Source organism: Ochlerotatus camptorhynchus, unplaced genomic scaffold (genome assembly GCF_037179485.1).
Source record: "Ochlerotatus camptorhynchus isolate MF236.1 unplaced genomic scaffold, CSIRO-AGI_Acam_v1.1 ptg000425l, whole genome shotgun sequence".
Classification (NCBI taxonomy): Eukaryota; Metazoa; Arthropoda; class Insecta; order Diptera; family Culicidae; genus Ochlerotatus; species Ochlerotatus camptorhynchus.
The window spans coordinates 248,575-273,555 of NW_027040911.1; the positions used below are offsets into that span (position 1 = coordinate 248,575).

At 39.9% G+C, this 24,981-nt stretch overlaps 2 protein-coding genes across 2 annotated transcripts in view; one reads left to right on the forward strand and one right to left on the reverse strand.

The window, feature by feature from the left end:
* The window catches only part of LOC135711207 (cytochrome P450 4c3-like), a 49,306-nt gene that overhangs the window by 15,788 nt on the left and 8,537 nt on the right, over positions 1–24,981 (forward strand). The window contains exon 2 of the mRNA XM_065233988.1: positions 22,149–22,264. Within this exon, the coding sequence (XP_065090060.1) occupies positions 22,149–22,264 (116 nt within the window). The remainder of the gene's footprint in view (positions 1–22,148; positions 22,265–24,981) is intronic.
* LOC135711210 (uncharacterized) lies at positions 18,068–19,314 on the reverse strand. Its single transcript, XM_065233992.1, has 4 exons — positions 19,290–19,314; positions 19,129–19,227; positions 18,743–19,065; positions 18,068–18,691 (listed from the first exon to the last, which is right to left on the reverse strand). The coding sequence occupies exons 1-4, from the start codon at positions 19,312–19,314 to the stop codon at positions 18,068–18,070; spliced, it is 1,071 nt and encodes a 356-aa protein (XP_065090064.1).

Sequence of the window (24,981 nt, forward strand, 5' to 3'; positions counted from 1 at the left end):
TTGTTCAGTGGATCAAGACCTAAAGGTGGTCAGAAGTTCGGAATTTTCTCACTACGCGGCGCTAGTGTGCATGAATTAATGATGCCCTTGTTTTTTGTGATATCTTGAAATCCTTGTCCTCTAGGAAGTTGCTTTTTTCGGCGAAGTTGTTCAGTGGATCAAGACCAATATGGTTGGAATATGGATATTTTTGGAATCGGGATGACGTCTAAAACCCGTAAATCGATTCCAGCGCCATTTTGAAATCAAAGAGGGCGGCTTCCGGTTCCAGAAAAAGTGGGAAATACTACCAAATACCCTTCAATATGGATATTTTAGGAATCGGAATGAAGTCTAGAGACCGAACATCGATATCCAGCGCCATCTTGAAATCAAAGATGGCGGCTGCCGATTTCAGAAAAAGTGGGAAATACTACAAAATACCCTTAAATATGGATATTTTAGGAATCTGGATGACATCTAGATACCGAAAATCGATGCCCAGCGCCATTTTGAAATCCAAGATGGTGGCTTCCGGTTTCAGAAAAAGTGGGAAATACTGCTAAATACCCTTCAATATGGATATTTCTGGAATCGTAATGACGTCTAGCGACCGAAAATCGATGTCCAGCGCCATCTTGAAATTAAAGATGGCGGCTGCCGATTTCAGAAAAAAGGGGGAAATACTACAAAAAACCCTTCATTATGGATATTTTCGGAGTCGGGATGACATCAAGAGACCGAAAATCGATGTTCAGCGCCATTTTGAAATCCAAGATGGCGGCTTCCGGTTTCAGAAAAAGTGGGAAATACTGCTAAATACCCTTCAATATGGATATTTCTGGAATCGGAATGACGTCTAGTGACCGAAAATCGATGTCCAGCGCCATCTTGAAATTAAAGATGGCGGCTGCCGATTTCAAAAAAAAGTGGGAAATACTACAAAAAAAACCCTTCATTATGGATATTTTCGGAGTCGGGATGACATCAAGAGACCGAAAATCGATGCCCAGCGCCATTTTAAAATCAAATATGGCGGCTGCTGATTTCAGAAAAAGTGGGAAATACTGCCAAATACCCTTCAATATGGATATTTTAGGAATCGGGATGACATCTAGATACCGAAAATCGATGCCCAGCGCCATTTTAAAATCCAAGATGGCGGCTTCCGGTTTCATAAAAAGTGGGAAATACTGCCAAATACCCTTCAATATGGATATTTTCGGAATCGGGATGACTTATAGCGACCGAAAATCGATGTCCAGCGCCATTTTGAAATCAAAGATGGCGGCTGCCGTATTAAAACCTTACTGACTGGATTAGTGTGCACATATTTTCATATAAACAAATGATTTCATGGAATAGTGATGGGACCATCCTGATTGAAGTGATTTGGATGGGTAGAGTGGAACAACCAACTCACTGTTCTTAACATTTCATGAATTAAAGGTGGGCTCTTCTCCCCACTCATTGAGACATCCTCTGGTATGACGACTTGTTCTGTATCGGGTTGTAGCATTTTATCATTGGATGGAGATTCTTCTTGCTCCCGTGGATCACGCGTAAATCTCTCAATTTAGTTCGGAATCCTCTCGCTAGGTGGCACCAGTGTTCTTATGAATTTCGTGTAAATTCTGGGTCGATATCTCGAGATCCTTGCTAGATACAAAGATGCTGTTTTCTGCAATGTTGTTTAGAAGACTAAAACCTTTTGAATTGTGGACAGTTTAGTTCGGAATTCTTTTGATAGGTGGCATTAGTGTGGTTATGAATTTCGTGTAAATGGTGGATCGATATCTCGAAATCCTTGCTAGATACAAAGATCCTGCTTTCTGCGATGTTGTTTAGGAGATTAAGGCCTTTCGAATTGTGGACAGTTTAGTTCGGAATTCCGTCGCTAGGTGGCACTAGTGCTCTTACAAATTTTGACATCTTGAGATCTTTGCTAGATACAAATTGCTATTTTCTGAAATGTTGCTCAGGAGGCTAAGGTTTTTCTAATTGTGGGCAATTTAGTTCGGAATCCTCTCGCTAAGTGGCACTAGTGTGCATGAATTAATGATGCCCTTGTTTTTGTGATATCTTGAAATCCTTGTCCTCTAGGAAGTTGCTTTTTCCGGCGAAGTTATTCTGTGGATCAAAACCTTATCGTTGGTGGACAGAAGATTGGAATTTTCTCACTATGCGACGCTAGTGTACATTAATTTGTGATATCCTTATTTGTATGATATCTTGAAATCCTTGCCATCTAGGAAGTTGCTTTCTTCGGCGAAGTTGTTCATTGGATCAAGACCTTATTTTTGGTGGACAGAAGTGATTTTCCCGAACTTCAAATTCCTTTAAAAATTCATAACTCATTAAAGTATCGCCAGTAAAAGATAAGAAACTTTAAAGCAAAAACATTTTTTTATGAAAATTATCGCTACTCGAAAATAAGGCTAGTACTGGCCAAGTTCTGCAAAACCATGAAGCTTGATGCATGAGGGGTCTAAATACTAATTGAGAATTGGCCACTTCTTCGAGGGCACTGGAACATATCCGGTAGGGCCAATGTGTCCGTGGACTCTCAATAAGGCCATTACCGGCCGAGTTTTGAAAAACCATCAAGTTTGATATGTTGCACGACGGGTTTTGGTTCTTGCCGAAAATGCATCACTTTTCCGGGGGCATCGGAACATGCCCGGGAGGGCTAGTGTTACAGTGAACTGTCAATAAGGCCATTACCGGCAATGTTTTGTAAAATCATGAAGTTTGATATGTAGCACAACGGGTTTTGGTACTTGTTGAGAATTGGCCACTTCCCCAGGAGAACCGGAACTTTTCCGGGATCCCCAATGTGATCATGAACCATTGGTATAGTCAGCATTGGTCCAATTACATCATTTGAGTGAGAATACCTTCCCAGAATGATCCCAACGGAAACCGAAATAGCTCCGGAACCATGTATTGATTCAAATTTTTGAATAGATTTCCGACCAAATGCAACTTCTTTTGCAGAAAAAATGTTGAGAAATGCTGTTTATAGGGCTAATTGAATTTTGAAATCTATACAAATGTAGGCGCGTGAATGTTAAAAAACGTGCAACGACTCTTTTCGCTTAAAAAGAAAAGAGTAGATGAACCTATTTTCAATCATTCATTCAATAAATCAAATAATCTGCAGACCATAGGAATTCTAGTGGTACGACAGTTTTTTTAAATTCATGAGGAAATGACTAAGATATGGCATTGCAAACTAACCGTGTATAGGACCCTAAGGAATCTGTAACAATTTAAAAGAGTTGAGTTCGAGGGGGACGAAAGTAATCTGTTCTACACTTCTTTTAACGAATTTCAATAAAATTTGCTTAATTTTCTCGAATTTGTTTTGGATCAACTCGATTCGTTATGAATTAACGCACGCCTTTCGATATTATCCGATTTCATCCACTATTCATCGATAATCTTGAATGTGTTAGAATCATCGAGCATTATGCTGATATTATTTTTAGTGTGTAGCGTGATATGAACTGTCACTTCCTGAGCACCTGTGACAGTTTCAAACCCTTCAATCTTCAAGTTCCAACTCTGGAGGCATCGAAAATATCTGCACGGAGCGTTGACTGCCGGCATTGATGGCCAAACGTGACCAAACCATAGATGCCGTGTCGATGCTTATGTTCACCGGGTGCCAGGGTTGTCCAAATGGTAGTCCGTGATCCGTGATTTCTAGAAGGCTTCCTTTACATGATGGTTATGTTGGTTTGTGTGGGCGTGCCTTGATTTCCTATTAATCATCGAGAGAAGTCATTGTTTACAAAAGCTGTTACGCACTACTTCCAGCTCTATCTATAGATTTGTTTTAGAACAAAAAAAATCGAGCTCAAATAACAATACAGAAGGGCGGATCAAACAATCTGCAATGGCCTTATCTCGCAAACCGAAGCTCACCTAACCAGTCGAATAGCAGAGAATTTCCCCTACCTGATGGTGTTGTTCGTTTGGCAATGCAAGCTTCAGTTCACGAGGAAACAGCATTAGAAGTTTGATTACAAAAGCTTATTCGCTTTTTTGTATTGTTGGTCGAGATTTCGCGATGTTCCTTTCGGCAGTCACCGTTACTTGTCATGATAATTATAGAGATGTGAACGATACAAACAGATATTATCCGTTTTTAGAGATTTAAGCTAGATTATATCGGATATAATCGATAAAATGACTATGAATCGATTAATCGAACTTTAGAGTTAGTTTTGGCAACATTTGAATAAATCTGGGACTTTCATCCCCCTCGGTTGAGTTTCACTATGGGCCTTACAACGGGTGTCACTACACGGTGATAAGGAAGTGATACTCATAATAAGAGCCGTGATTGCCGTACAAATCAAATGGGAATCCCTTCACCGTGACGACAAGTGACATGTTTTCACCGTGAAGTGACATCCGTAATAAGCCCCTATATCTAAAATAATTGGAAGCTCAAAAAATGGGACTTTTTCAAAAACCTCAATCATGCAACTTTTAAACAACATTTCCCACAGTTGCCGTCACACAAAAGTTTGTTTGTAACACCCTAAACCAGCGGTTCTCAAACTTTAGTCGATTGCAACCTACTTCAAAGAATTACATGAGCTCGCGACCTACCAATATTGAATACAGATTTTGTAAGACCATAAAAGCTCCAAAAACACGATTTTCTGAAACCCAAAATCAGAACGACACTAAATTGGCTTATAATCTCCAAATCACCCAAAAATTTTAAGCACAAATTCCCCAAGTAACACTTCAAGCTTAACAGTAAGAACAGAAGCTGATTATTGGTTGATTTAAGGAGTACAAAGCTGATTGACAGTAGGCTGAATATATAGTTGATTGGTAGTGCATGAAGCTAATTGTATCCCCATAATTCAACCTAAATAAGATAGCTGATCTAAAGATTTAACAAGCCTTATTTTAGCTTAACACTACTTCACAAATCAGCAATGCACTACAAATATTTTGTTAGCCTAATTGGTTAAATGTAGTCAGTGTCACTCGTTGCATTTTCGGCGGTAGAGGAGCCTTTTAGGAATAGCTACAGGTAGAAGTGGACTGCGACGACGTCGGAAGTATTAACATTTGTTTTCTGTGTTTTGACTGCTATACAGGGTGCGTGACGAATTTTTGCAGTAAATTTCAAATAGTAATTTCTCATGCTTGTGCATCATGATTTAGATATATTTGGCAGCACTTGATAGCTTATACTGTTAGGTGTAAGATTTAAACAAACAATGTTGAGTAAACGTAAAGATGTCGAAACAAGAGAGCAATCTGTCGGCCGTTGTCGCTTTGTTGCGCGCCGGAGTATGCATGAAAGAAATAATTCGGTCGGTAAATGTGTCTGAAAGAACAGTGTATAATATTAAAAAAGGCTTGGGAAAGTGATGAGACGGAGCACCTGCTCATACTGCTAATAAAGGATAAATAAGGGAACATATTTCGTAAATTTGGGAGGAAGAAATTTGGCCCCCAAGCAGTCCCGATATCAATCCGTTGGATTATTTTGTATAGGGCGTCGTCCAACGGGATACCAATAGAACCCCTCACACCACACTTAAGTCGCTAAAAGCTAAAATCAAGGCAGTGATGACATCTATGGACCGAAACATTTTAAAACGTGCATACTGCAGTTTCCGGAAGCGTCTCACTACAGTCGTCGAAAGGGAAGGCAATTTTTTTGAATAAATTTACTTACAACTTCCATATGTTGCGAAAGAAAATAAATCGCACAAAATTCATTGCTAGAATAACTAACTGGTGTATTTTTTCTCAAATATGCCATTTACTGCAAAAATTCGTCACGCACCCTGTATTGCACTGAATTTTCAGATAGCATTCCAAAAATATAACTCAATTATGGCGATAAAATAGTTTCCTCATTTCCATCGAAATAAATCGCGCACTTATGTCCGCATTGTTTTAACTACACTTGAAAATGAGAGGAATGTTTTGCTGTCACCAGTTCAACAAAGTGGTGGCCAAAAATATTTTATTGGTTTTTCCGCACTTTTTGATGGTATTATAGTAAGTTAAGCATAAAATTAGTCATATTTATGTATTTTCATCGCATCCGGAAGGTGTAACTAGTATTAAACCCAGCAATGAGCTACTTATTCCTGAACAATAAACTTGAAAGTTTGTTTTTAATTTTAGGGACAGTTCAAATGCAAATCAAAACTAGAATAAGGTTGCTGTGCATAAGATTAAATACGAAAGGTGGAGGTGGAAACCCCCCACCCCCCTCCTAACCAAGACCTGACCCCTCCCCCATTTTTTATATATGTGATGTAAGAGTATTGTTTTACCAATCAGGTATTTTGATGAAGAATTATTTGTCTATCGAACCTCCCCTCTACTGAAAATATTTTTTCCGTCCAAATCTCGCCTTTAGCATCATAAGGGCGTATCTGCATTGATCGATTTTCTCTTTCGTTAATAACTTGGCCAAACCGAAACCGATCGACGCAATTTTTGGACTGTGGCAAGATGTAATGATCAGTGCTGCGATTTGTCATTTTCATTGAGAAAACTTCAGTGGATATAGACAAAATTCATTTCAGCAGCAACACTGATAGAATTGAAAATTAAAATTTCCTTTGCCAAAATCTCACTCTTTTCTTTGTCAGTGACAAAGATTCCCTTGGTGAAAAAACTGTGAATTTGCGCATTCTGTGTCACATTATTGTTCTCCAGGCTGATAATGATGATGATTCGTATTCACTTTGATGGTTCTATGTAACTGTTTTGCTAAATTAATTTGATTTCGATAGTAATTCAGCAAATGAAAAAAAACTGCACATCGTCGTCACTGATAGTAAAGGGTGATACGGTCAAAATTTGGTCAAGGGAAAACGCGTGTAAATCGGTGAAATCGTTTATTTAAAAAATCAAATTAAATTTCTTTTTCAAGTTTAATTAGTATAAAATTCAGGAAAAATATTCAGTTAGGCTTCCGCTTTTCCAAATCCGAATTGCCGGGCCTTACGCTTGACCCCTGCCATCAGATTTTGTACAGCCACCTTGTCCACCTTCTTCGCCGCAGAAAGCCAGTTTGCCTTGAACTGCTGCTCGCCCTTAGCAGTTTTTTTGGTCTTCTTTAGGTTCCGCTTGACAATAGCCCAGTATTTCTGAATTGGGCGGAGCTCTGGCGTGTTGGGAGGGTTCTTGTCCTTGGGAACCACCTGCACGTTGTTGGCGGCGTACCACTCCATGGCCTTTTTACCGTAATGGCAGGATGCCAAATCCGGCCAAAACAGTACGGAACAACCGTGTTTCTTCAGGAAAGGTAGCAGACGTTTATTCAAACACTCTTTCACGTAAATTTCTTGGTTGACAGTCCCGGAAGCTATGAAAATGCTGCTTTTCAAGCCACAGGTACAGATGGCTTGCCAAACCAGATATTTCTTTGCGAACTTTGACAGTTTCATGTGCTTGAAAACATCTGCTACCTTTCCCCTTCCTTTTGCCGTATAAAACTCCTGTCCCGGAAGCTGCTTGTAGTCGGCTTTGACGTAGGTTTCGTCGTCCATTACCACGCAGACAAACTTCGTCAGCATCGTCGTGTACAGCCTCCGGGATCGCGCTTTGGCCGTCGTATTTTGTTTATCATCGCGATTTGGAGTCACTACCTTCTTGTAAGTCGATAGTCCGGCTCGTTTTTTGGCTCGATGCACGGTTGTAGACGATACACCCAGCTTATTTGCGGCATCTCGGAGAGAGAGGTTAGGGTTTCGCTTGAAACTACCGGCAACTCTCTTTGTCGTCTCAGCGGCTTCCGGTTTTCGATTTCCCCCCGATCCAGACTTCCTGGCTGTCGACAAACGTTCCCCAAACACTTTAATTACATTTGTAACGGTTGATTTGGCAACTTTTAGCGATTTTTCCAACTTTGCGTGCGAGTAGCTCGGATTTTCGCGATGCGCGAGCAAAATTTTGATACGCTGCTCTTCTTGCTTGGACGGCATTTCGACAACTGAAGAGTGAATTCCAAAATCAAAATAGGAGCAACATTCTACACACACACACCTTCAAAATGAGGGGTGTTCAGGTTTTTTAAATGCAAAATTGAAAGAAATACGTCAAGTTGATATTGACCAAATTTTGACCGTATAACCCTTTAGCTCGGAAATCTTGATGGGTTCTTTTTCACTGTTTGCTCATATGCATATTTAGAAAAATCGCAGTCTAAAAAAATATTCGAACACCTCTCCAGGTGACATCATTCCATGCGAATCTTTGAGAGTCGTAAACATTTTAAATGCACTTTCTCGATTTATGAGAACATGGCCAATCAAATTCACCATATTTGAATCCCCATGTCTATACGCAATTTGTCTTGTGAGTAAAAGAGCCCTTTCTATAGTGCCAACATTACCGCCAAATATTTCATATTTCTATCACTAAGCTCATCAAACTGTTTTTGTGGACGTCCGCGTCCATCATGGCCAGTTGACGTTGAAGGTGTTTCTGCGATGTACTCTGCAAGTTCCAAATGACTATCGAGCCAATCCTTATTGTATTTCTCAAAGCGCTCTTGTAGGCGGTGAGCCTTTTGCCACGCATTGTAAAAATGTTGTGCTACGTACTTCAACTTTTTAAGAAGTTGTTCTTCTTTGGCAAGATCAATATTATATTTTTTCTTGATATATTCAAATGCTTTTGTTGCATTGACTACTTGAGATTCTTTTGGATCAAAAAGTAACACGATGCTCCTATGATGCATATTATCACAAACAATTGTTTTCAGATTTTCGATTAAACTACTGCACAATATTGTTGTTAGCACACACACGTTGTTAGCGTTAAAGCCGAAAACAAACTCATGATTTGAAAATATTGTCCTCGTCTTTTAAATGCAAGTAAAGGGTGTCCACGATGAAATTGCCACACACAAAATTGATTCGCAAAATTCGAGTTTTCATCCGATTGCCATCAAATTTTCAGGGATTGAGAAATAACTATTAAACTTCATTTTACCATTTTACTCGTATTTTATTTACAGTCCATACGCAAATGCCCGCACCTTGGCCTTAACCCCGGCCATAAGATTCTGCACAACCTGTGAATCAACCGTTTTTTGCATGTAAACCCATACTTTCTTCAGTTCCTCGATTGTCTTCACTACCTTAGGTCGTTTAAGAAGGTGCTGCTTCATAATCGCCCAGTACTTCTCGATGGGGCGGAGCTCCGGAGTGTTGGGAGGGTTGAACATTTTCAGCACGAAATTGACCTTATTGTCCGCATACCACTTCAGCACGTCCTTGGAGTAGTGGCATGAGGCCAAATCCGGCCAGAAGATTGTTGGGACGTTGTGGGCCTTCAGGAGAGGAAGCAGCCGCTTCTGGAGGCACTCTTTTATGTACACCTGTCCGTTCATCGTGTCCTGGGTCACGAAAGGTGCACTCCGCTTCCCGCACGTGCAGATGGCTTGCCAAACCAGGAATTTCTTCGCAAATTTGGACATCTTCTGAGTGCGGACATGCTCCGGAACGCTGAACTTATCCTTGGCCGTGAAAAACAGGTTGCCGGGGATCTGTTTGAAGTCGGCCTTCACATATGTTTCGTCGTCCATGATGCAGCATTCAACTTTCGTCAGCATGTTGAGGTACAACTTCCTGGCACGGGTTTTGGCGGACTTGTTCTGCTTCTCGTTGCGATTAGGGACCTTTTGTACCTTGAACGTTCGAAGCCCAGCCTTAGTTTTGGCCTTCTGGACAAAACTTCGGCTTAGGTGCAGCTTCTTAGCCACATCCCTAACGGAGGCGTTCGGATTTCGGTTGAAGGCCCCAACTACGCGGTTGTGATTTTTGGTGTTGTACGGAATACTTTTTCCTTCACTTCTGGGCTTCCGATCGGTGGTCAACCGTTCCTCGAACCGCTTAATCACTCGCGACACCGTGGAATTCGCGATTCCCAACGTTTTAGCGATGGAACGATGCGAGAGATCCTTGTTCTCGTGATGAATGCGCAAGATTTTATCACGCACGAGCTGTTCTTTCGACTCCATTTCCGCGAGTTTTGATCACAGGACTTTAAAACTTGCAGGATGTAAATAATGCACTATGAACTAAATCCACCCAAATTTTCATTAAATTCTACCCAACGGTTAAAAAGTTAGAGCAATTTCATAGTGTGGCAATTTCATCGTGGACACCCTTTAGGTAACATCAATAATAGTTTTACCTAAGTTTAGTGGGTAGAAAACATTGAAAACATTGAAAACTTTTTAGTCCAGTTGGGTAGATACGGTTTCTATATGTAATGATAATTTTCGGTCTGTTTTTACCCATTTTTAACAACAATAATAATTAAGTGTGTAACATTTTTAAGACCAAATTTGACATTTAACAGTTCCACTTTTCAACCAGTGTTTAATTTGTACGATTTTTTTGGTTAATGCTCGTATAATCGATATATGTAATTAACAAAAAAAAAACATTTAAAAAATCATTTTTATGACTTTGTGCCAAAATGACGCTCATACGCAGCTATACGCAGCTGAATCCTTGTTCCGCTGATAGTATAGACCCTAAACTAAAACGTAGTGGTGGTTTCTTGAAACTGCTCGGCCCTGCTCGTTAGATATAGTCCAACTTAGGCAAAAAAAACATTTTTTTTCAATAATTGCCCATTTTTAACCAATTTTAATTAACCGTGTAACCTTATCAACATACCCATTTTTAAGTTTAGACAATTAGCTTTCCAACGGTGTATTAAATTCAATGTTTAGACCGTTATTCGCTGAGAAAATTGCATTTGTTTCAAATGCATTTTTTCTACAATTTTCAAAATTTTCCTAAGTCTGATGTCTGTGGCACAATGAGTTTTCATCACAGAGGGCTGAAATTTTGAGCATCTAGGTTTGAACTATCTGGCTATCAAATGGTTTACAAGATACGTCATTCAAAGCAAGTCAATTTTTCGATTTTTGGCCACCACTTTCCCCATAGTGCAGTTGTTGTTTACAATTCTGCATTGCTGTATAATACTCTTCCGTTATTCAACTTGAATTTGACGTGTTTCAAGTTAATGATCATAATATCACATGATTTTGCCCCGCATAAGCTCAAGTGGTCCAGTAGGTATGATTGATGCCTGTGAATCAGCGACTGCCGGTTCGAATCCACGGTAAACGGCAAGGCCTACTATGTAGCATTTAAGGGGCAAGATGATTTAAAAAACATGAGCACTAACTCTTTTCCTAGCCTTTTATGGCTTAGGGCTATAGCGCCATTGTTCGCTTCTATTATTGCCAAAATCGATTTAAAACAAAACAATGGTCTAGCATAGCTCAAAAATGGTGCTATGGGCGCCAAGATGGTCAAAACTTCCCATTCGGGTTGAAAAATGCCAAAATGACCAAGACCAAAAAATTCATTAAGCTGTTAATGGGGCTCAATTTGGATAATCATAATGTTGAACGCAGATATATTTTGCACGAGATTTTTAAAACTTACGACCAAGATGTCTGCATTTCTGCGACCCACCTGAGGGCATCCGGTGACCCACCGGTGGGTCGCGACTCTTCTTCTTTCTTTTATTTAACGTCGGTCTCTGTTTCGCAATCCAGTGCCAATCACCAACGGACATCGATTGCGATCCATTGACGGCAATCGAATGTGCAGGAAGGCAGCTTCCACACCTGCCTTAGAAAAATCCCACCAACTTCGGCTGGGATTGAACCCAGACCGATTGGGGTGAGAAAGCAGTCACGCTTACCACTACACCACCGGCGCCGGCTGCGACTCATAGGTTGAGATACGCTGCCCTAAAATATCATTTGAAGGGTGAACCCCCAGGTTTCATGACATAAAGCTATTTCGGGACACCCTACTATACGTGCATTCTGCTAGTCTTGGTTTTCCCACAAGACATCTTGTTCATTTAACGCCACTAGCTGCATAAGTCTCATTCATCTGAAACGATTAATGCGTTTGATTTTTTGCATGTAAGAATGTGGAAAAGGTCACTTTCCTAATGACGTTTTTTTTTTTCCTTTGGTTTGTTTTTTCCGTCGATCTTGTTTTCCGTGCTGAGCACCAATACTACCGACGTGCCAGGAAGGCAGCTCCCACACCTGGACCCTACCTATCGACCCATCAACTCATGAACCGGGGACCAACGGCTTTACTTTCCATCCGAAGGAAGGCGTGATCAGAGATGTTATGCCTCAGAACATCCCGGCGGCGCCGACTGGTATTGAACCCAGGCCTGCTGGGGTGAGAGGTAATCACGCTTACCACTACACCACCGGCGCCGTTAATCCTAATGACGTTAAAAAAGTTTGCATTTTACAGTTCGAAACACATGTTTCGCTTATAACCCATAGAGCGACATCCGACACGTGCCAGCCACAAAAGTTTGACGTAGTTTCGACCTCAATTTTCAAGGTTACACCGCTGTGGGAACGCGTGAAAAACAAAAACACAATACGTGCGTCACATTTTGAATCTAATCCCAGCAGCTAAACCTGTCTTTTGGCCTCTCGCACCGCCGCCGCCGTCGTCGGTTGTTTTCTGGTTGCCGTCGTCGGTTGTTTTCTGGTTGCCATGGTTGACCAAGCTTGGAAAAAAATGCAATCAAAATTCAAAACCTTCCACCATCCGCGGCTTGTTGCGTATGTCTGATGATATCAAGCAACCGCTGTAGTGTTGTGATCTAATACCCTTCGCCATCTTGGTCCGAGGGCCTATTTCCCTTGAAAAGCCAAACGAGCTATTGGGGTTTGTAAATTGGGAAACCACCTTTTACTGGTTAGTTACCATAGACTGTGAAATCATTGTTCCAAACAGTGCCTTAAGGCAGTAAACATTTCTGAGACTGTTGGGGCAGCGGTGAATCACTATTTCCCTTCGAGTCGAAGAATTCCGAGCGCCAGTTGTCTTTCGAACTGTTTGTCAAACAGCTATACGATAGTTTGATCGTTTATGACCCCTAACTCCAATGCGATCGTCCGTCATGCGCCATTTAGCTACGAGCAAGCACATGCTCTCAACTACGGATCTTTTTTGTGAATGAGTCTGTTTGCTTCCATGGTTTTTTGCTTCACTTTGATTCATAGAGTAAGTATGAAATTGACGCCGTTATAAGTGTAAACAAACACCACTTACCTACGGTGGGTAAGTGCCGTAAATAGGTGCAATTTGCAGATCGTTTGCGGCGTATGTTCAATCGAGTTGAACTTGATTTTCGTTCGTGCCGATCGTGGGAGTAGGAAAAAGGAAAAAGTTTCTTTCGATTCGTTCGGGTGTAACGAACTTATGTTTTTTTTTTCCTTTGGTTTGTTTTTTTCCGTTGATTTTGTAATCCGTGCTGAGTACCAATGCTACCGACGTGCCAGGAAGGCAGCTCCCACACCTGAACCCTACCTATCGACCCATCAACTCATGAACCAGGGAACAAACGGCTTTACTTCCCATCCGAAGGAAGGCGTGATCAGAGATGTTATGCCTCAGGGATTGAACCCAGGCCTGCTAGGGTGAGAGGTAATCACGCTTACCACTACACCACCGGCGCCGTTGACGAACTTATGTGGGTTAGGGCGATTGCATAACGCATTACGCGAAGCTAGTTTGTGGAATGGAAATTGATTGCTTTTTGTTCGTTCAAAGTTGTTAATGTGAAGGTCGCTAGTGATTGAATGGAGACACGAAAATCAGTTTGTATGCAAATTAGTGATGAGTAGCTCGGTTTTTGCCAAAGTCATCAGCATACGAAGCAACGAAACTTCATCTGGAAAACCTGGTTTCGTAACGCCATTCGCTTCAAGGTGGTCCCTCTACAAGTCCTGCCAATTTCTGAAATTTGTTTTACCACGCTACGAATTTCGAATTAATCGCTTTAGTAGCATCTTGGGCTCCGGCTTCAGCACAAACTTTTAATTACTCTCAGGTATGTTTGGGACACCTTTTACGATCCACGGATGACAGCGGATTGCCCGCACTTAAACGCTGAAGGTTCACCGCGGCGAAGGGCCCCGGCTTTTGTGCCCGTATCGGGGCTCTTCTTTCAAAAATGGTATTATCTGCTCCAGCAGCGTTACAGATTTGAACGCTCTTCAGACTTCGATTGTCCCTACATGCAAAAAGCAGAGGCTCATCTTTACCCAGAACTCGATCGGCTTTGTTTGGCAAATGCGGGCAATTTACATTCAATTCACATGTCCAAGTACAGCATGTATATCGCCATATCAACACAACAACGCTTCTGGACGAGGAACACGTACAACGATTTTGAATTAAGTGCCTTAAGTTATTTGTTGTGAAAGGGTGTGGGCTATTATCGAATCACGCAATGTGTTGTTGAATTAAGAAAGATAACATTTTTACCGGAAAAGCGTTCGATTAGAGGGAGTACATTTTCGAAGGGTAGCATCAGGGGAGGAGCTTGAGGTTGGGGTTTTCTTATCTCATCAGAGTGTTGTCGCCAGCCATTGCCAGCACAGTGGTCCAGAATGCAGATTTAGGTGGAATGATATGTTTTGAGCCTGAAACTTTAGACTAAAAGTCTTTTCTAAAAATTTGTTCCTTATAGTAAGACCCTCATTTTCATGACAATGCATTCTAGGGTGGTTCTTATTATCATTAAAATCAAAAATCTAACTTAATTTTAAATCGATTTATCTCCATAAAATTTGGCTCTAATCGCGAAAAGAGGGCTGTTCAGATGCTCGAAAATTTTGTATCCGGATTTCCCAGTATAAAATATTCCAAATTCATTTATTTATCGGCTGATGGGTCAACCAAACCTTTAAATCGATTTATCTCCGTAAATATGGCTCTAATCGCGAAAAGAGGGGTGTTCAGAAGCTCGAAATTTTTGTATCCGGATTTTCCAGTATAAAATATGGCTGGTGGGTCAACCAAACCTTTAAATCGATTTATCTCCGTAAATATGGCTCTAATCGCTAAAAGAGGGCTGTTCAGATGCTCGAAAATTTTGTATCCGGATTTCCCAGTATAAAATATTCCAAATTCATTTATTTATTGACTGGTGGGTCAACCAAACCTTTAAATCGATTTATCTCCGTAAATATGGCTCTAATCGCGAAAAGAGGGGTGTTCAGATGCTCGAAATTTTCATATCCGGATTTCCCGGTACAAAATATTCCAAAATCCTTTATTTATCGGCTGGTGGGCCAACCAAACCTTTAAATCGATTTATCTCCGTAAATATGGCTCTAATCGCGAAAAGAGGGGTGTTCAGATGCTCGAAATATTTGTATCCGGATTTCCCAGTATAAAATATTCCAAATTCATTTATTTATCGGCTGATGGGCCAACCAAACCTTTAAATCGATTTATCTCCGTAAATATGGCTCTAATCGTGAAAAGAGGAGTGTTCAGATGCTTGAAAATTTTATATCCGGATTTCCCAGTATAAAATATTCCAAAAGCAGCACCTACCCCAACCGTGTCCCCTCGAGATCGTCAAGTCGACGATGACAGGAGCACATATCGTCCCAGACAACCAGAAATCGTATACCATTACACAGTTTGAATCGTATAAAATAATACTTGAAATTACTATCGTATATCTGTCTATCATAAGCATACTAAATGTGTATATTTTTTCGTATTTAATGTTTTTTCTTCCATTTGTTACGACCAATATTTCACATCGTAACAATGTACAATGCACATCATAATATGTATAAGCAAGATTGTATGTTTTCCAACTTGTGATTTATAAACGATCACTATTACTGTCAAATTATAGTGTGCTTATGCAGAGTCGTAAGAAATACTACTTTTAACACTAATTACAATTTCGCTTGATGCCATGAACAATGTGCATACAAAATCGATTTATGTGAATTTTCAATCGTATGTAATGCTGTGGGTTATTTTTTTATTAAGACATACGACTAGTGTTAATCACATCTCCATCAGCGTTAACAACGAAAACAGTTAGTTGTGGTTAAAATGCGTGAATATATGCTAAAAAGAAAACTTATCAAGGCTCGTAAGAGCGGAACGTATAGTCGACTTCTTAAAAAGTACAGAAAAAAGTGGTATCTCGCTAAACATATACATTCAAGTCACGAAAATGATCATATTACACGACATTCTGAAGAATTCCAACCTGAAAGTCAGCGCGTCGTTACTCCTATCAACGAGGTTGAAGAACCTTCGAATATTGTCAATGAAGAACATGATCAGGCAGAAAACAGTAAGCATACATTTATTTTTAAAGTCTTAATTTATTTATTTATAAATAACATTTTCAGCACCGAAAAGGGATCTGGTTACAGAGATCCGGAGTTGGTCCACCGAATTTCATATCAGTCAGGCAGCGCTGAAATCACTTGTAGGGATTTTAAACTCTAACTTGGAGTTAAATCTTCCAAGTGATCCCCGTACTTTTATGAAAACCCCAAGGAACCTGAACATCATTGACATGGCTGAAAATGGACTGTATTGGCATCAAGGCATTGAAAACTGTTTGAAGAAAGCTTTGGAACAGGTTGATCGCCCAATGTCAATATCTATAAATATTAATATTGACGGCTTTCCAATCTACAAAAGTAGCCTGAAAAACTTTTGGCCTATACTCTGCAATATTCATGAGCTGCCCAAAGTTACACCTATGGTAATAGGCATGTTTTATGGCAGCAGCAAGCCTAAAAGTGTAACTCAATTTTTAACTCCATTTATAAATGAGATTTTACCAATCCTTAAGGATGGATTAGTAATAAATGGTCACCACATTGCGGTCAGCATTCGATGTTTTATATGCGATTCTCCTGCTCGGTCTTTTATAAAAGGAGTCATCAATTTCAACGGCAAACACAACTGCCTTAAGTGTACTACCAAGGGCAAATATTGTCACACTGCTGGTACAGTAGTGTTCCCCAATATCAATGCCCCACCTAGAACTGATGAGAAGTTTCGGAATAAGGAGTATCCCGAACATCAACGAAGTGATACACCTCTCATACGTTTACCAATAGATCTAATAGAGGACATTATTGTGTCTGACGCTCTACATTTGTTGGAATTAGGTGTGATGAGGAAACTGCTGAACGGTTGGCGCACAGGTTCAATGACAAAGCGTGCTAAATGGAGTATCAAAGATAAAGCAGAAATATCAAATTTCCTTGTAAAAATTCGATTTCCTTCAGAAATTCATCGACGAATGCGATCATTGCAGTTTGTTTCTTTGTGGAAAGGTTTAGAGTATCGTAATTTTCTTAACTACGTTAGTTTGGTACTTCTTAAAGATTTTCTACCTGACAAATTCTATCATCATTTTCTATATTTGTTTTGTGCAGTTCGTATATGTTCTATTGAAATGTACAATGGTTATCTTCCAGTTGCCCGTGATTTGTTGAATGATTTCATAAATGAATATAAAGATCTGTACGGAGTAGAATACCTTACAAGCAATGTTCATAATCTGTGCCACGTAGTAGATGAAGTAGAAAGGTTTGGACCGTTGTGTACACTAACTGCTTATCCGTTCGAAAATTACTTACATTCTATTAAAAAAATGATCCAAGCAGGACCGCTGCCCTTGAATCAAATAGCAAACCGTTTGATCGAACTTGTTAATAATGAAACTTCAAAAAACATAAGCCATGCATGTTCAACTAATACAAGAACTACTATTTCCGTTGAGAAGACAATATCTAAAATCAAGATCACCCTAACGGACTTCATTTTGAGTACAAACTTTGAAGATAAATGGATTCTAACTAAAGACCTTCATATTGTTTGTATGGAAAATGTAATTGAAAACAATTCGGATTGGGTGATTGAAGGTAGTTATGTACCGCATAAGAATGAATTTTTCGTTAAACCTTTCAAATCTTCTTTTATTCATATTTTTGTTGCTAAGGCAGAGAAAAGTAACTTATCCAAGAATCAATTGTGCGATATCAGTTCGATCATGTGTAAACTAGTTGCTATACCATGGAAAAATGAAATTGTTTTTGTTCCTCTAATACATACTGTGAAGTAGTTTACCTAAACAATGAATCAGAATAACAATGTTTTTCGCAACTTCAATGTTGGAATCATGGAATTCGGAAATACAGCAAAGCAATCGTATGAAAACCAAATTATTGAATTTAATTTTCCTCAAATCCGGCAAAATCTGGTGAAGCATTATCATCGGAATCGAACAGCGTGCTCACTTCGGGTACGTCGTCGTCACAGGAATCAGTGGTTGCATCGACGTCATCAGCTTCTCTTGTATCATCAGCGTTTGGCTCACGTTCATTTCCCTCAATAGAACTGTCTGCATGTGAAGCATCATCATCGGCATTTTCCAAAGTTTCGGCTGCGGGTTCATCGACCTCATCATCTGTAGCACCTGCTCCAAGCTCGCATTCAATGGGAATATCCGCATTTCCGTCGTGTTTCTTTTTCCGATTCAGACGACAAGCCGATTTCCGTAGCTGCTTACTGATAGACCTTGCCTTCGAGTAACGGAAGAGTCGAGTTTTGCAAAATGTTTCCAGATTTCGTAATGTGTACGTTGGATCACCAATACGTACAATTGCCAGGAGTAATTGAAGAACGTTGGCAAATTCGCGAAACCCCTTTTTGGATTTGTTGCCACGATTGATTCCCGTCCAGGTAAATGTGTCCCAGAACGCTCGCGTAAATAGGCAATCTGCTATTATATAAAAAGCCGAATCTCCTCTTCCAATGTACGTGTCTGGGATAACAATTTTCGTGTAGTAGGCAATCTGAAACAAAAGTATGTCAAGATTTGTCGATAAATTAAAAAGAAAACTTACATATTGTTTGCGTACATCCTCATTTGCCAATAGTATGTTAAATTTAGTTAAATTATCTGCGTCATTGATAGGTACATGCTCCTCGACGATTTGCCCTGTTTGCATCACAGGCTCATCGATTGTTTTAGACATGTCCATCATGGCAGCCAATCGAATGAAATTGCTTTCGAAGCAATCTGTCACGGCTTGGCGAATTGAATTCGAGATAGTCTCTTTGAATTCCTGCTTCATATTGTGGAATTCAGTCTTCAAATTAGCCATTTCAGATCTGAGGGCTTCGACTTCACATTTGAAATCATCAAAAGGAAGGAGCGACAGATTGCCTAAAAATAGGAAAATATCTTAGTGACATGATCATATAGGAATGCTTTCAGACGATTTCTTACCAGCGTTGGCGGAGTCGTCTGTTTGAGTGATGTACATTATGCCATCATCATTAACAAATATAGGTTGCTGATAAGTAGACTGATGACCTAAGGCTGGATCTGTTTGAAAGAAAACAAAACAAAATTTAAAAAAAATCAGATATTGAATTAATTATCGTTACCTTTCGGAGAAGATGGTGCATACATCATTTCATTTGTTGGGATCCTTTCAGTTTTGTACTGATCAGATAGCTCTTGTAGATTTGGTACAACTTCTGGAGCTGGTCCCTGATGTATCATTGTAGGTGCTATAAACGAGGATGGTGTGGTACACAATGTTTGGAACGAAAGACCTGGATCAGTCTCGCGAATGTCGTACGTGCCTGGTGTTTGGATTATTTGTCGTGATGTTGTCTTCTGATGTGTCAGTTTGTCGAATCCAACTTGTTGCTGCACACCGGGTACCGGGAATGACGCGCCTGTTGCTATCTCTCGTGCTGCGGAAGTTTCGGATGGTCCTCGTTCTGGTAAAATCTGCTGGCGTGCTAGGGTGAGTTCAACTTTTCGAGGTACACTCGGAGTCTGGAACGATGCACCTGGTGCAGTCCTTAGAGCACTGGAAGTGCTGGATGTTAGGGACGATGATAGCGGTACGGATGGCTGGCGTATAAGATTGCAGGATTCGATTTGTCGTTGCTTACTTGGTGTCTGGAACGATGACCTTGGTGTAGTTTTTCGAGTTCCGGGAGACTGAATCGACCCATTAGCACCGACAGTGATTCCATGAGATCCGGTTTGTTGCACTTTCGCCTGTTTGGAAGAAACAATTTCTAAAAAAATAGATATTATAGCTGCGAAATAATTTGCTATATGCGCAACATACTCTCAATGGCCCGGTTGTAATCCTTGCGTGGATTTTGCTTCACATTGCTGTGTTTCAGAAGTTTTCGTTTAGTTTCTATGTCAGAAACTTCATGCTTTAAAAGATCTTCAGCGGCTGCTTCTGCTGCTTGAAGACTCCGGTATTTTCGGGTTACTATGGCCGGAATTTTTTTCGAAGCCCCGTGAAAATCAGTTCCATCTACACGCATTTTGTCAATTTTATCGTTTGATAGAAGTTTTGGCCATAGCAAGCAGCCGCCTCGAATCCAAGAGGATGGAATAGCCAATACTCGTAGGTGTTGCTTTTCGAAAAATTGCGCCACGGTAAACATCTGGAAAATATATTTGATGTTATATTATGGTACCTTTATGTATTTTTTTTTATTGTGTATTACCTTTTCTGGGTGAAAAATGACCACGGAGCTGAGTTTTAAAGCGAATTGCACTGCTTTTCACGCGAATTCATACAGACTATTGATAGCGACGCAAATGTAAACAAGTATGGCTCCATCGCCTTGTCAAATATGTGTCGTATAGGGTGACGAGTGAAAAACGACGACAAAAAAAGTTGTATTTATCAATGAATCAACTCGTATTGCAGCAACATTTAGCAACATGGATAAACGATTTACTTTGATGGTTCATACGATAGATGTGAAATGTTATTGATTAGAATCAACAAAACTCACAACTCATGTGTGATGCTGTGGATAGCTCGACAACTAACAACCCGGGTGTTCAAAGTTCGATTCCAGTAAGTGATGGTTTTAATGGTGTAAGATGTAAGTATAACATAAGTTTCATGCCAAATACGGAAGTCCTAGTGCATTGGGGCTTTGATTGATGTTGTGTGCATGTAAAAATACTTTTTGACGCTAATTTTATTGGTCGTTTAAAATATCAAACAAAATCGTAACTATGGACCTCGAAAATTGCATACAATGGTGAAGTAAATCAGTAATCAATTAGTGCATCGTGTATAAAAGTGTTTCAAATCGTAATATTTCATAGACAAAATGGTCTTGTGGTAAAAATTTAATCGTAAATATATAAACCATAAATCAATGCAGGAATAGGAATCGTTATTTAGTCTATCAGAAATCGGAGAAAATGCTAATGTAGGTCTTAAAAATAACTTATCAAAATCGTATCTAGCCATTTCTTTTTTTAATGTTTTGGCGATGCTTGTATATTGCCTCCACTTTTGTACGTAAAGGGCATTTTTGAACATTACATACGATTTAAACAAATGGTATATATGCTTGCATATTTCAATTGTAACTGTGGTATACGTAACAAATGGTTGTCTGGGGTGGTAGGGGTAAACAATAGTTGCAATTTCCAAACCTACGACTGGATGCCTTCCTTCAAATAACAACTGAAGTGCGGTAAAAAATCGGTAGAACTGTTTCAAACACACAGTTGGTACTTGAGCGGGTCGGTTTTCATCTCTTTTTGCCAGTGATGGCGGGGGGGGAGGGACACCCCTCACCATCCCTCTCCAAAGGGGGAGTTTGGTAAAGAGAGATGAAAAAACCGATTTGTACCTACCTTAAAAGTTGTCCTAGCTCTCTATTCTAATATCTATATGCAATCTTCACACTGCCGTACTCTAACGGAACTATCAACTCTATGCTTTCATCTACTCCATCTATCGTATTAATGATGTTTATAGGACATGCAACTATCCAGTTGATTAGAAATCACTCGAATTTTTCACTGAATTTGGTATCATACACACTAAGATTTTGTTTCCGTGTTCGGTAAATTTTACCGAAATCAGAACAGCTGCACGTTCGGTAAAACTTTGACCTTCATTTTAAAGGCTATTGAAAATAATGTCAAAACATGTTCAACCTTGTTTAAATGATCAAATCTTGTCATTTCAGTGGAGATTTAGTTTCAAAGTAGCTGAAAAGCAATTGAATTGAATTGCATAAATTTTACCGAAAAGTTCAGCTGTTCAGATTTCGGAAAAAAAATTACCGAAGTCGGCGATAATTTCTAAGTGTGTAAGTGATACTACATACATTATGATCGTCTGCGCTGTGGCAAGATCGAAGTTAATTAAGTGCGTATCTAATATTAATCACTAAATAATAGTTCAACCTTACTTCTTTATTTTCCGGTACCCCATCCCCGAAACGAATGCACCACAGAGATTTTCAACCGCATCATTTCCATTCGCAAGCTCTACGGACGTCAGCAAGGATTTAGCCGAGCGTGGAACGGCCCCATGCCCTATGTGTTGATCTCCAAAGCCAGCGCAGTGGAGGTAAGATGCGATTAGGGCAAACCGATTTCGTAGATTTAAATTAAAGGTTGAAACGGGCCCATGACGCCTACATGCAAGACAGAAACAAAATCAATTTATTCGAGAATTGATTAGCTACGACCAAATGACTCAACAGAAAATCGCATACCGACCGAAACGATGCTGCGGAAAAAAAAACTAAACTGGTTTAGTGGAAAGAATCAAAATTATAAGCTGTTTGGAACGGGAAAAACAAGTTTGTCTGCGAATCACATAACAAAGTCATCTTCTCGAAGGAGCAACTCGTATCGCATTGGCCAATGCGGATATTGCCAAGCAATGAATCCGTATGAATATGTTGATTGGCACCTGAATTTAACGATCCCATAAACTAGTTTAAGTAATAGGTTCTATTTTGCCAGGTCCTTTTTTGCGTGAACTTTTATCGTACCGCTAATCTGAATCTTCATGCATATTGACGTGGTTCATTTTTAATGAGCACTTCTAGTAACCCTATAAGCATCAGAAATACATGTTTCTGGTAGCCTTATTTGCTGTTTTGTTTAGATTCTGCGTTCCGTTTCGCATTGTTCCATTTCGTTTTCCACCATTCCATATACTGAATGACGTTTAGGCATTTTACCGGGGGTCCACGGTCTTTAGTTTCCTTAAAAAATCAAGCAAAAATATGAAAGGACATCGTGAATGTGAATACAAAGAGTAATTTGCTAACCCATGTGCCTTACTTAAGTCATGAACCTCACCTCGAAGTACACATACCGCTCGTCAGACAGATGCCATCATTTCAGTTCATTTACCTTTCCAGCGACTGTGCGTACTCGTCAAGCATCGTACTTGTTCAAGTGTAAACCGCAATTCCTCACGTTTTCACGTTTCCATCGGCTGACCTGCCTCAATAGTAATAAAATACATACCTACTGTCGTACCTAAATACCGAAATCTGGTTTGGCTGTCTCTCTGAATGGTTACCGGTAACTGCTTTTTACTACTCGGCGAAAAGCCAGTTTCAATTCGACAATGAATGAACGCTGCGCAGCGCAGAGCCAGTGTGCGATAATGATCATCGTTTGTTGTTGTACACTCATAAAATTACTTTCATGTGATCCCTGAATTTGCACCACTTAATCACATGAACCTTATCTGTCCAATGAAATCTATTATATTAATGTGATATTCAGATGTTATTGGAAAAAAGATTAATGGAAACTATGTGAAAACTTTTTTCAGTGTATGCATTACTTACAACGTGTGCGTAGTATAGTGGGTAATTGCGGAGACTTCATGGCGCCTGAACACTTAAACATCCTGCATTTTTAAATAAGGTTTTCACTAATTGTATTAGCAAGTGTTGCCTTATCGGTGAGCACAGCACGTAATTTAAAATTGATGCGTTTTTGAGATTCCGTTGAAACTGAAGCTAGCAGACTGGAACGCATAGGGCGTGCTTTCATTTGGACACAGAAGAAATATGTCAACTGAAAAGCCGTTTTTCTAGCGAAGCCTTATTACATTAATTGTGTTTTGAGACGAGGCTCGGTAGCTAAGCGGTTACCGTTTCTGCGTACTGAGCAGAAGGTCGTGAGTTGAATCTCAGGTTCGTCCCCTCCTTCGCACTAGATTTGAATTAAAAAAAAACAGACTGCTGCTTTTTACTGAAATTACTTAGCACAGTGAACCCGAATCTAAAAATAACCCGACCCACTAGCAACAACTATCCTTCCCGTGTGGCAATTGTGGAGATGCAGAGGTGAGCTCAAGATTCTGGCCACGTACAACTTTCAAGGCTGGACTTGGAGACTATTCCGGATCCTAACAATTTGAAGAACTTTCTCGGGAATGATTAGCATTAGCATTAGCATTAGCATCGAACAAGTTGCACAATATCGTAGGTGGTACGAATTCAAAACTATTAAGAGCAAGACGGATATCTGTAACTGGACATTACTATTTCCCAGATAAAGACACTTCCAGCTCCAACAGTTAAGGATTGTCCTGGCCACGTCCTTACAACTGGTAGGGATAGGAAAGGTATGTTAGTCCAACATTTACTTAAGAGAGATGCAGAGAACTCTACGACCCCTCATAAATGTCTAGGGAATTTTGGAATTATGTTAGTAGGGAAGGTAAGCCATAGGATACACCCAGTCGGTATTGCTGGCATATGTAGATTTTTTTATAAATGTTGAAATTGCTGTCTGCTAGAATAAAATAAAGATATAACATGGTGAACTCACCATGTTATATCTTCATTTTATGGATGAAGGGGATGGTTGGGAATATAAGTGGTAGCATAGAGGTAACTCTAAGACCACTGGGTCCCGAAGAAAATCATTATTATTTTTGGCTCACTCAGTACCAGAACAACGGTCCCAAGCAGTCCCAAGCTATTTCACTCACCCCTGCATGTTCTGCATGAATCCACACACCCCTGATGTTATCTGTCAAATTTTCATAGCGAATCAAAACAAACATAGTGTAGTAATAGAATTTCAACTAGAATAGGGTACGTTAATCGTTTGCTTGGGACCAATAGGCTACTAAAGTGGTGAGCCAATTTAAAATCGTTAGTTTCGTATTGATTGTTGGTGGTAGTGAACTTTTTCACTGTGCTATTACTGTCCTCTCCCATGACTGGGAATCCTTGTGAAACAATGTAAAACCAGAAAGAGTCTAGACCCTCCCTATGTAAAACCATAAAGGGCGAACACGAAATTATT

What these genes read in the sequence shown, in the direction of transcription:
- LOC135711210 (XM_065233992.1), bottom strand. Translation starts at nt 19,314, where the DNA reads ATGTATGCACCATCTTCTCCGAAAG. An exon ending in AGACGACTCCGCCAACGCTG is followed by an intron (nt 19,066 to 19,128) that starts GTAAGAAATCGT and finishes TCCTATTTTTAG; the next exon opens with GCAATCTGTCGCTCCTTCCT. An exon ending in AGGATGTACGCAAACAATAT is followed by an intron (nt 18,692 to 18,742) that starts GTAAGTTTTCTT and finishes CTTTTGTTTCAG; the next exon opens with ATTGCCTACTACACGAAAAT.